The following is a 12083-nucleotide window of genomic DNA, read 5'->3' on the forward strand; positions in this document are numbered from 1 at the left end:
ACAAAGCCATCATGTGTGCTTCCTCCCCTCTGACACAAGCCTTGGACAATGTTTTACCATATCGAGCAGTTTTGACCTTGCCTATGAAAGAACAGCCTTCAGTAGTTCCATTTGACTGGAACTATGAATAGCTGCCTGAAGACATGCTCTTTCCATCAAACTAATGAGAAAGAGAGAGGGAGTGAGAGCCTTTTCTGAATGTTTTGGAAGAAATGACAGTGAAACAGAAGTCATCCAAGTGTGGGCCAGCCAAATGCACTAACAATGGTGACGCTGAGGAGAGGCTTGATCCCAGAGGAAGGCGCAGCGACAACAGGGCCTGTCTTTGAAGAGACATGATAGCATCATGTTAATTAAAATGGAATGAGAAATGTGCATCCTTATGGGCACGTCCTTATGTCAGATTTTATAGGCAAGGCAGCTTTTATGGAATTTGCAGAGCAGTTTTCTGCAGTTTTTAGCTTCAGTCTAGAAAACTGTCCCTGTCTGAAATCCCTGCCTAGGCCACGCTGATGTATCTCGATGAAACTAAAGGTACTGGCCTAAGAATCAGCTTTGCTTGAGGTCTTTTCAAGTGCAGCAGCAGAACAGGCAAGTTTAAGTTGTGTTGCCTGTATGTGTTTCCTTCAGGAGTTCAGAACTGCTCGTTTAGAAGAACTTGAGATTGTAGAAAAAGAAAACATATCATGTGGTACCTTTCAAAGGCAAACTAGAAAATCCTGTCCAACATAAGGAGCTACAAACCTGGGTTTCTAATGGGAGCCATGAGGAGACCCCAGGAGGAGTTTCAGGTTTTCAGTCCTTAGTTTGCAAATATCATCTTGCACCATGAACCAGAAAACCACCAGCTCCCTCATCACCACAAGTCCCATCAGTACCATAAAGAAACACAAGTTCAACACACATCCAAAATGCAGCATTTCCTCCTCTGAGAAGGGAGCAGAAAGTGATGATCTGTGCAGGACTGAGGGCTCAAGATGTAAATGAACTAAAATTGCTAACATCACAATCGGGGGCTCCTGAAAGGCCTCTGGTTCTGTGAGGCTGGGTCTGTCCTTCTGTGGGACCCGAGAATAGTGACAAATGTGGGGTTGGGCATTCAGCGTTTGAAGGTGGAGCTGTCCCAAGGCAGCTGTAACAGTGGGGTTGAGGGAACACTGGGCTGGAAATGCAGGCACAGCCCTGTCTGACCTCCTGCCTCTCACTGCCTCATGGCAGCACCTTGCTGGCTTGGTGAACCAGGGCAGAGCAATTGAGGTAATGGGAGAGAAACCTAACCCAGGCTAACGAGATGATGGAGGTGAACACATCAAAGGGAGGTTATCCCTTACCTGACAGTCAAAGGCTCTGCTGGACTAGTCATTAGATTTGTTCCCTATGTTCAGTTCATGTGGTAATGCAGGTGTCTGTTTTTCTTTCTGCTATTTTCTTCTGCCATTCTTCTGCTGGCTTGATTCTTCTGGCAGCTTCCTCGCACAGAGAGGAGGAGAAGATGAAGCACTGCATGTGAGCTTACTGCTCCTGCCCTACAGTTACACTGTCACTGCTGCTTTCCCCACGAGCTTCACCCCTCTTTGACAGCCCAGAACAATTTAGCCAGTGTTGCTGGCCCTCCCTAGGTCTGCCTTTTGCATTGCTTTAAAGGTTTGTGATATGATTTCTAGACCTCCCCTATTACAGGCAGGGATTTTTTTATGTCAAAGCTGTGTTATCAGACTCCACAAATTCTGGTTTCTTCAGCATGAAGTTGCTTTCACCTGAAGGAGAAGGTCATTTTATCAGTGAGGAATCCACCATCTAAATGGTTTTAAGAGTGTTTAAAATACATTTTAACAACCTCATAAAAACCACCATAAAAGTACCATTGATCACCGTGAAAGATACAGATGCATTTTAATGACTCAGCAGGGCCTCCTTGGAGGTGAAAGCCCATTCTAATATTGCAGAGGAAGGATTCCCCAGTGACAAAAGGAAACCACTAAGCAAGCCAAACAGTGAAGTTCACCACAGCAGAAAGGTTTGAAACAAGCCCTCCTAAGAAACGCCAGGTTGTGTTTTGCCAAGAGGAGTTACAGCACTGCAGACCAAATTAGGCTCTGTCCTACCCTGCTGCTCTTGTTCTCTCCGTTGAGGTTGCAGCAGTGATGGTGAGAAGCCCACAAGATTTCCTCCAAGGTATTTAATTTTCTGAAAGTGCCTAGATCCTGCCTTACCTACATCATTCTCCTCGGTATCAGCAGGTCCCATGAGTGGTGCTGAGGTTAAGGCTATCAGCCAGGCTGCTTCCTGCTCCCTTCCTGTAGCATGGTTACCCCAGCACAGTACTGTGCCCCTAGCAAGACCCAGAGCTTTCTTCTCCCTCCCTCTGGGTAGCAGAGGGAAGACCAGGGACATATCTTGCTGGCAGGCAGAAGGGGTTTGTGCCCCTTTGCAGTGGAGTTGTTCCATCCATTCTGCCTACTTTCCACTTGCCTGAACTGGCAGGTGGTGAAGCAGAACTGACATCCACCTACCCCGCAGTGCTCTTCATTCTGTCCCTCGGGGGGGAAGCTCAGGCTTCTCTCATTTTTCTTACTTGGAGTCTTCTCTTTTCATGCCTGGCCTCCTACAGTCAGGAGGTCCCTGCAAAACCCAGGAGCACTGGTGGAGTCCTACAGTAAGAGTTGTTTCCCAGCCACAATTTCATGACCCATCAGTGTGTCACATTTACCCAAGAGGTAATGTTGGAATTTCATTTCCTGGGTTTGGGTCTACCAGGTCCTCCTTACAGGCCAGACTGTAGCAGAGGGCAAGATTTAGGAAGTGTTGCACTGAAAATAATCCAGGCCACTTTTCCTCAGAGCTTTCAAACTTCAGCCAGTCTTAGATACTCTGTTTGGGTGGTAAGTAACAGTCTTGTTCAGGTTTGTTTCTCTGCATCATACAGAAGAGCAAACACCTTGCTCAGACTGCTGCATTGTGTTTCCAGATGAAATTAAGATGACTGTGGCAGGACAAATAATTTCTCTCAGAGGGAAGGGTTTTCCCCTGTATTTCCTCTTTACAGCATAATAGGTGCAACCTTTTATGGGAGTGGAAATAGGTGCCTGTTTCACCAGCAGCAACAATCCAGATTTCCTTTCTCTTTGAACCCTTTCTATCTATTTTGTATATGGCGGCAGAGAGAAAACACAGGCTGCTAGCAGGTCAGTGCTTCATCGGCATTCTCCTCCAGTATTTAGCTTCCTGCAGAACCGCTTAAAACCTGGGTGGTTTCAGGGAGCCTCTGCTACCCCTTGCTCAAGTCTTGCCTTCTGTCATCACAACTGAAGTTCTCAACAAGCATGCCTTGTTAGGAAGCCTGGGGTGACGGAAAGCCAGGCTTTTACTGGTGCCAGACTAAGGTCTGGTATTTTAGGATAAGTCAGAGCTTCTGGAAATGATAGGTTTACATCATTAATAGAGGAGATTTCCTAGATTTCCTGTCTCCTATAGACCCTGAGTCCTGCATGCTAGATTTTGTCAGTAGTTCTCTTGACTCACAGTTACAAATGTATCTAAGACTGCTTGTCATTGAAAATGAAGAGGGGACATCTTCCTCAGTACTTCCTCTTTTGTCTACTCAGAACTTCTTCTCAATTTAAACTTTTCCAGCTCCTTGTGTTTGCAACAGCTTCCTCATCCTTTGCCTGCCCTGCATTTATGTCAAAACTCTGCCTTTACCTAGGTGCGCTGGGGTGATAAAGGATCCACTGAGGAGGGAGCTAGATTAGAAAAGGCAAAAAATGCTGTGGTGAAACTACCAGAAGAATCAGAAGAACCTTTCCATCCTAAACCACCCAAACCAAAGCCTACCTCACCAGCCATTCAGGAGAAGTGGTACACGCCAATTAAGGTAATCATTTAGTCTTCAGTGCTCCTCTTCCCTCTCCTCCCTCGATGTGCTGAGCACTCACCACTCACCGGTGGGGCAGAGCAGCACCACACAGCTCTTTGGGATGGGCCACAGCCCACCTCTGCACTTTGCTTGCACACTTGGAGGGGCTGGTGCTGAGCTCTGCCAGTGAATCTCGCTGTGTGCCCTGCTGGCTCTGTGCCTACCCTGAGCTGTGAGCCCTGAGCAGTGAGCCCTGACCTGTACGGTTCCTCCCCGCAGGGCCGGCTGGACGCGCTGTGGGCGCTGCTGCGCAGGCAGTACGACAGAGTCTCGCTGATGCGGCCGCAGCAAGGAGATGAGGTCTGTGCGTCGCACGGGGGGTGAAGGGGGGCATGTTGCAGCCAGGCTCTAACAGCTGCTGAGCACTGGTCATTCCCTGACCATAGCTAAAGAAAGCACCTAAGAATGGTACAACAGCAAAAAGAGTGGGTTGAGGAACAAAGGGCACTAAAAGATGCATCACAGCATCTTGTTACAAACCCACAGATCTTCTGCAAGCAAAGGGTTCTGCATATTGTGTGTGTGTTCAGCTGGAAAACAAACCCAGAGCACAAGGTTCCTTCAGTCCCAGTTCTCTAACACACCCCCAGATCTGTCATATCCAGCTGTTTGTAAGAGTGGAGTCTGGCAATCAGTGCTAAAACCCCATCAAATTGCAGTGACCACAAATAACTTCCATGCAAGTTGCTTCACATGGCTTTGGCCTTTCTTGCCAAAGCAACTTTCACAGGAAAAAGAAAGGGTGAGGAAACTTATTTTTCACAGTCCTTGCTTCTAATACACTCATGGGCCATGACAAAGCAGCCTTCACCTGGAAGCAGGCTCTGGCTGGGAAGCAGAGGTGTTACCTGGGCCTTCTGCAGTGACTCTGCATTTCTGGCTGCTGCTCCTTATGACAGCATTACTTGAAACTTTAGCATTTATCTCAGGAAACTGATCTTTCATCCAGGGGCCATTCCACTTCCTGTTTGTGGCACATCAGAACAGACTCAGGAGCAAATGGCTGCCCTTAGATGAGGCAGCAGCACCGTTGTCTCTGCAAACTGGTCCCCGGTGGGTGTGACAGAGCAGATTGTCCCTTCCCGCAAAGCGGCAGCTGGTTCTGCAGTGCCTAAGATGCCACTGAAGAGCTAGAGGGATGCAGAGAGGGGGTTGAGGTGGTAGGGGTTGAGATGATCTCCTGGGAGGAAATTTGGTACTGCTCTAAAGACAGAAAAGGAGAACTTTAATGAAGACAAAGACAAGTGTTGGAAGAAGCAGAATGACAAAGGGCAGTGCTGGCAGCAGGGAGCACAGTCCCATGCTGGAGTTCTGATCCTAGCCTGTGTGTCTGTTACATGGGAGGGTTACCTGTATCAACAGCTGTACACACAAGGATAGGGGACAGTACACTGCAGCAGGTAAGTGCAGGATAAAGAGGGTGGTGGTGTCTGAACAGGCTGAATACCTGTCAGGCAGGCCCTCCTGTGAGGATTTCTGACCACGAAGGAGGTAATTTCCTGTAAAAACTGCCAGAGCAGGCTTTGCTGAGCCATTGTGGTCAGGCACCTGCCTTTCTGGGGCCTCACAGGAAGACCCTGTCCAGCACCTTGGTTTATTAAACAGAGAAGGAGGTCACTCCTCTTCAGTATCCCCACTGAAGAGAGGAGCAGAGTTTGTACTGATGAGTAAAATCTAAAGCAGCAGTTGTTAAGGTACGACCTGTGACACTGCAATTTCTGTCTGGTACAGCATTTTACATCTTGGGGGAAAAAAATGTACTTATTCTTCACTTGCTAGTGGAGATCCCCTTGTGGGTGTAGGGCAGTGAAAGGAGGAGCAGCCGCAGCTACAGCAGGACAGCCACGTCCCCGGGCAGTGTGTTTCGGGAGACAGCAGCTGTGGCTGGTTTGTTGTCTGTCTTTGATTGTTTAAGAACTTGGTAGTTGCTGTTTGTAGAAGAATTCACTGCTGAATTCAAGCCCTTGATCAAATAATTGAAATTTGGGCATGAAGTATCAAAGCAGAGCGAGCTTTTTCTTCCTTTTCTCTCTCCTCACCCACCTCTGCCGTGTTGCCAGGTAGTGCTGAGGGTGGCCCAGTTTGGGGGCTGCAGGCGGTGGAGCCAAGCAGCTTTGATTGTGGGTGGAAGTCCTGGGAGTCATCAATCTTTCAGTGAGCAGTGCAGGAGGTTAGGGAGGGCTGTCCAGGTGTGAGCGAGCAGGTTGTCACCGACATCTGTTGGGCACGCGGCGCCGTCCCCGGCCCACAGCGAGGCCGCAGGACTGTCAGCAGCTGGGGCTGAGAGTGGCAGAACAGTTTTGGTCTCACATTTGCCGCCTGGGGGCTGAAACACTAAAGGTAGAGTGGGGGTGGACACAGCTGTGCTCCCAAACATGCCTCGGGCACAAATAAAGAGATCTAATACAGTTTGACTCTGTTGTGGTGGGGAGATGAGGACAGAGAGCCACTTCAGAGACAACTTAACGCTGCAACATCTGCCACCAAGTTTCCAGGGAGTAACAGGGGACAGCAGGTACAGATCGGAGTCCCCACATAAACAGCCTCCATTAAGCCTGGAAGCCTTTTGAAGGGCTCCCATCAAACATCCTCGAGCCCACAGCAGGAGGTTTTGTTTTCAAAGCCACGTTTGTTTTCAGCACTAACAAGATAATTTATAAATGATGCATCACCTGCCCTTGACCTTCTGGTTATACTTGCTTTCCTTTTTTTTTAAGAGCTGCAGTAGTTTTGGGCTCCTTTGCTAAAGTAGTCACCTGTCCTTTGACTGGAGGTTCTGGCACCCCACAGGCACAGTGTGAGGCTGGGCAGCAGAGGTGTGGCTGCCACTGTCCCTGCACTGATGAACACCCCTTCCAGGGAGCCTAATGGTGCAGGAGAACAGAACTTGGCACAGGTTCACAGTGCCAGCATTAGGTCCCATTCTGGTCTCTATGTCCTGGTGCTTGTTTCGCAGCTGAAGGTTGCAGTGCTTTGTGTGACCCTGTGATGGGCAGTTACACACATGCATGGCTTCGAAGCCCACAAGCAGCTCAGGCCTGGGAGTTTGCTCTGTCAGGATGAGAATGTGTGGCACTGGTAAAAGGGAAAAAAAATTCTAGCTAATTCTAGAAGAATTTCTGTAGCAGAACTGTCAAATACTTTCAGTTTTTATAAAGTTACAAACCAGCTAAATAAAAAGAAGATGCTTAACTGGCTCTAATTTAAAGCCTGTTAGCATTTACCTGCTTTAAAGATTCTTCTGTGGCAAAGAGCTGCAGACTCAACACAAACATCTGTGTGATGTTACTTGGCAAGAATCTGTGGTATGCAAAAGAAGTGATCGTGAGTGATAGCCAGGAGAGAAGCTTGATTATGAATTATGCAATTAGTAGAATTTTCTTGTGCCGCAGACCCAGAAGATTCTGGGTCGTGGCACTTCCTCCAAGAGGAACCTCACTGCAAGCGGGTGCCCCAGCTTCGAGCTGTTGGAGCGGGGCTGCAGGCTGCCCACCCCAGCCAGAGAGGTTCTGTCAGCAGCTGAGTGCTGTCAGTCAGGAGTGGCAGCAGCCATCACTGTGATTCAGAGGCGCCCTTGTTCCAGTGCTAGGAGAAACAAGGAGAGTTCCCACCTGCGTAGGCAGGCACTTTGGCAATGCTTCCCTTTGTGCAGATGAGTGCTGCTGCTCTTTTTAGAACATGCCTGCAGAATTAATTGGTGTGAGTGCAATCACTTGTATGCAGCAGATAGCAGAAGGACACACATCTACTTGGCATTTTTAACGTGATGACATTTTACCTGGTGTGACCAGAGAGGCAGCTGGCCAGAGCAGCTCTGAGGGACCCTGTGCCAGGCTCTGGGGCAATACCAGGATGGAGAGCAACTGCTGCTCCACCTGTGAGCCAGTAGCAGGCTGCAGGGCTGGTGAAGCCATGGCATGCTGCAGTAGTGTTTGAAAAAGCTGAGTGGCCACCATTCCTACTCCCTTTATTAGTTTACCAACAGCTGGCTGAAAGAGGAGCAGTTCAGGCCTCCCCAAATGCAATCAGTGGCCATACCCAGCATGCCACATAGTGCTGTGCCCGGCATGCCACATACTCAGTGCTGTGCTGGTGCTGGCAGCACAAGATGCTGCTGCTGTGGAAGGACAAATTAGTCTTTCCTGGGTGCAGTATGGATTTGCTACAGCTGTCCAGTACCTTCTCCACCACGTAAAGAGCATGAGGGTTCCCCCCCAGCAAGCTGTACTAAACAGAAACCATTTTGTTGGCAGAACACTTGCTGTTGGAAGCACAAAGTTGTTTCGTTGATTCCTCATGATATCTCTTTTCTTTTTTATGGTGTGGATTGCAGTCAGCCCAGCAACACGTAACCACTGCCTGGCTTTGAGAAGGTATCTAACTGAGCTCCCAGTGTGGGCCTAGCCCTCACGCAGAACCTGTTAGCCTGAGCGTCTCTTTAGTCCAGCTAATGGCCACCAGCCATCCTCTAGAAGCAGCCCCAAGAACACTGCCAGGTTCACTGGGTCGCCACTCTCCAGAAGAGATGTGACAGCTTTAGCTGTCTTGGGCATGCAGATTGGTGAACTAGTCCTGTGCTGCTAACCAGATTAGTGCCTCTTGCATTAACTGCAGAAAGTAGGGCAGCTGCCCAGGTGGCTGCCTGCACACCCCATGATGTCTGCTGCGTTAATCTGCAGCTTTGCAGATGAAGAAGGCAGCAGATAACAGGATTAAAGTTTCACAACCCAGGGTTTTCACAGCCGGAGACGTGGGCATGGGGGGATAGAGAATGACTTCTGTCATTAATCTTAATTGATTGCCAAGAGGTTTTAATCTGGGTTATTAATTAGGAAGGTCCTTAACGTACTGTCTACATATCAGCATCAGATGCTCTTTTGGGATGTTGGGGACATATGGCCTCTCTGCTATGTGCATTCACACACTGCACAGCTCTGTAGGAAGAGCTCCCGTGCCGGCCGAGGCAGCACTCTGGCCACAGCTGATGGGAGCCTCTGTGCAAAGGGTCAGCCTGCAACAGAACCATGCATGCCTCTGGTGGTGCTGACAGGGGCATGCATCCATTGCCATGAGAGGTGCCCTGTAGCTGGGTTATCTGCCCAAGGGAAATGTCCCATCTGCAGATGAAAGGTGCAGCACCTGTCTCTGTGTGCCCCTGGCCATTCAGACAGACTCATCTCCACTTTTCTCTCTCAGTTCTGCTGAGTTAACCTTCAGGATCTCACTTTCCCTTTTTTCTTACTTCAAGTTACCACTGGGCTTCCACAGTGAAGAGAGGAGCAGCTCTCCATAGCTGCTGCCACATAGCTACAGGTTAAACCCCAGTAATGGTGCAGCAAGGTTTACTCAGGTACTGCCTGCAGGCGATTTGAGCATATAAACCAAAAACCTGTGACTGAGTCCTGGTGCTTGAATTTTGTGCAAACTGTGCTATAAATTTCTGCAGCATTCGCTTTCATACAAAGGATTTTTTACATGGTTATTCCCACACATGGCAGTGGAGCCCTTTGTTCTAAGTCCTCTCTGAATGACAGCGGAACATCTCTGTTGCTAAGTCTACTAGGTCTTCTGCTGCCTAAAGCAAAGTGTAATTCAACCAATCAGGAATCAGAGAGGCTCTGGGACAGGAAAGGTGGTGACAGAAACAAGTGAGTTTTGCCTTCCTTGGGCTCCAGGTCTGTAATCAAGAGGAAAGGTTTGTGGAAATTACAGTTCCTGCTTCTGCAGGAACTTTACTGCGTTCCCATACTGCAGAATTGGTTTTGTTCTGAAATAAATTTCTTCATGTCAGAGTCCATTATGAACTCAGAAGATCCATAAACAATTAAACCTGAACAAGTAGGTTTGCAGCATGGTCAAGGGAGGGGGCTTCCTCGGGCAGGCTTTCTGACCAGGTGAACTGCAGTATCTTCACAGAGTGCCTGCAAGTAACGCAGGCGGTTTGCCCACCATGGCTGAAGGGGAAGCTGCTGCCTAGCAGCAGAAGTCTCTGTGCCATATGTTGCCAAAGCCCATTACACTTTAAGGGTCCTTCCATAAATTAGGATGTCTCAAGTACGTTTGAGTTTTGTCCCTCAACAGTGTGACATAATGGCACACCCTCAGCCTTAGCATTTAATTTTAATACTGTGTGTGCTGTTTTTTGATGGCTTGTGTCAGAGCCTTCATGTAACTTAAAGACAGTCTTAAAAAGATTAATTCAGTGCCATAGAGTTATTAAAGCTGCTACATGTCACGGTGCATGTGGATGCAGGTGGCTCTATGCCTTCCAAGTCATTCTGACATTAATTTTGCACCTTCTGATAACTGTGGTGGACAAATGCTAAATGAAAATCAATCATTGGAAGTGTCAATGGACTTAGCTCAGGCTCTTCCTTCGGCAGGCTCGGTGGCATAGCTGACCAGATGATAAGGAACAGTTTGACTGACCTTTAGCCCTTGAAGAATGTTGAATGTGACCCTCTGAGGTCAGCATTTCAGCTGCAATCCAGGGCTCAGCATCACTCAGAGACAGCCAGGGACTTTATTTTTGAGAGGGCTTCCTAGCTGTGGTTTTCTCCTCCAGTGTTGCTCTGCCTTTATCACTTAGTCTAGCCATCCAGACCCACTGTCATCAAGTTAAAAAGGATAAGATTTTTCTTGGCATTCTTTATCACTTTTTTTTCCACTGGAAACCACAGAAATTCTTTAGTGGTCTGAAATACAAATCCCTTACAGTCTGACAGAGAGGGCAGAGGCAGGTGGGAAGAGCAGAGGCTGCAGCAGCACATTTTTATCTCTCTGTGCCCAAGTGGATGGGTGATACATTATTGTGCATTACAGTGCAACATAAACCTGCTAAAGTTTGGAATGCTTGTAAAATGATGGATGGGTATCTTTAGGGAGCAGAGTATGAATCCAGAAGAAAGTTGATTATGTAGGACTGAAAACGTTCACATCCTGAGTACCACAGGGTGTTAGTTGGCTGTGTGACAGGACTTGCCCAGCAAACCCAAGCATCCCCACTCTAAATCACAGAGAAATCCTGTCTGCTCCTACTAGAGAACAACTGCTTGGCCTGGAGAGAGCTCTTAGGGCACATCCTCGTGCCAGGGCTGCTTCCTTCTCTCCTCCAGTGTTGTCCAGTTCCTCACCTAGCATGGCCTCACCACAGGAGAGCTTTGCATGGCTGTCTTAAACCTGGAATATCTACCACAGCTGGCCACAGGGCACTGATTTCATCACTAACATCTGTGGAGAAAGGCTTCTGCCCATCAGCAGCCAGGGTGAGTCAGCAGTTGATGGGCAGGACCTTGGTTTGTGCAGGGCAGGCCTGGCAGCCAGTCTGCCAGGCATTAGCAGTAGACATGGGTCCCCTCTGGTAGTGCCACACAGATGTAGCCCAGGCAGATGGACACAGATCCTAATGGACCTGATGGGGCATCTTGTTAAGATTATGATGGTGACCAAGAAAGATAATTTTTTTTTTCTCTGATGATAACATTTAAAAGAGGGAGAAGAGCAAGGTGTAAAGGAGCAGTAATGTAAGGGACTGCATTTCCCTTGGAGCTAGGACTCTGTCAGTTAGAATTCTGTGAATTCTACACATTCTAGATCCAGCTTCTCAAGTCTTATTGCTTTCAAAGTGCAGTGGTATGCACTTAGTTGTGGTTGGCAGAGTAAAAGAAGCTGCTAATGGATGTAGGTACTAACTGGGGAGAAGATGGCACAGTACTGGCTCCTTTCTGGTATTTTTGCCATTGACTTGTTCCTTTGAATGAACTAACCATGCCAGGTGTTTTGTTTTAAGCTAGTTACCATCCCTTCCATTCTGTTGAGGAGAAACAAAGAAAAAATTAAAAAAGATAGAGCAAATGTCACTTAGTTCAGCCTTGAAACACCTGTCAAGGACTTATGCACATAGGTGGCTCCTAAAACCTTCCTGTCTGTCATGGACTTGCATCCCTTGACCCTTAGTGAGCAGAGCACAACAGTGTCCTCAGTTTTTCCCTTGCAAGTCCTTCCTGCTCCTAGCATTTCCTTTTCTGGTGTGCAGGCATTTAAAAGTTCTCAGACCTATGAAGCTGAACTGCAGTTTAGCCTCCCCTTTTGCCCCCAGATTTTGCTTCTTTGTCCAGCTTTCCCTGTAAAGTTTTGGGCTCTGTGTGGATATCAAGGCCAATTGCAT

General features: G+C 48.1%; 1 protein-coding gene across 1 annotated transcript in view; it reads left to right on the forward strand.

The window, feature by feature from the left end:
• Positions 1-12083, forward strand: part of ANTXR2 (ANTXR cell adhesion molecule 2) — an 80801-nt gene that overhangs the window by 51291 nt on the left and 17427 nt on the right. Inside the window, exons 14-15 of the mRNA XM_054392260.1 lie at positions 3707-3874; positions 4136-4216. Of these exons, the coding sequence (XP_054248235.1) occupies positions 3707-3874; positions 4136-4216 (249 nt within the window). The remainder of the gene's footprint in view (positions 1-3706; positions 3875-4135; positions 4217-12083) is intronic.

This window comes from Indicator indicator, chromosome 25 (genome assembly GCF_027791375.1).
Source record: "Indicator indicator isolate 239-I01 chromosome 25, UM_Iind_1.1, whole genome shotgun sequence".
NCBI classification, from domain to species: Eukaryota; Metazoa; Chordata; class Aves; order Piciformes; family Indicatoridae; genus Indicator; species Indicator indicator.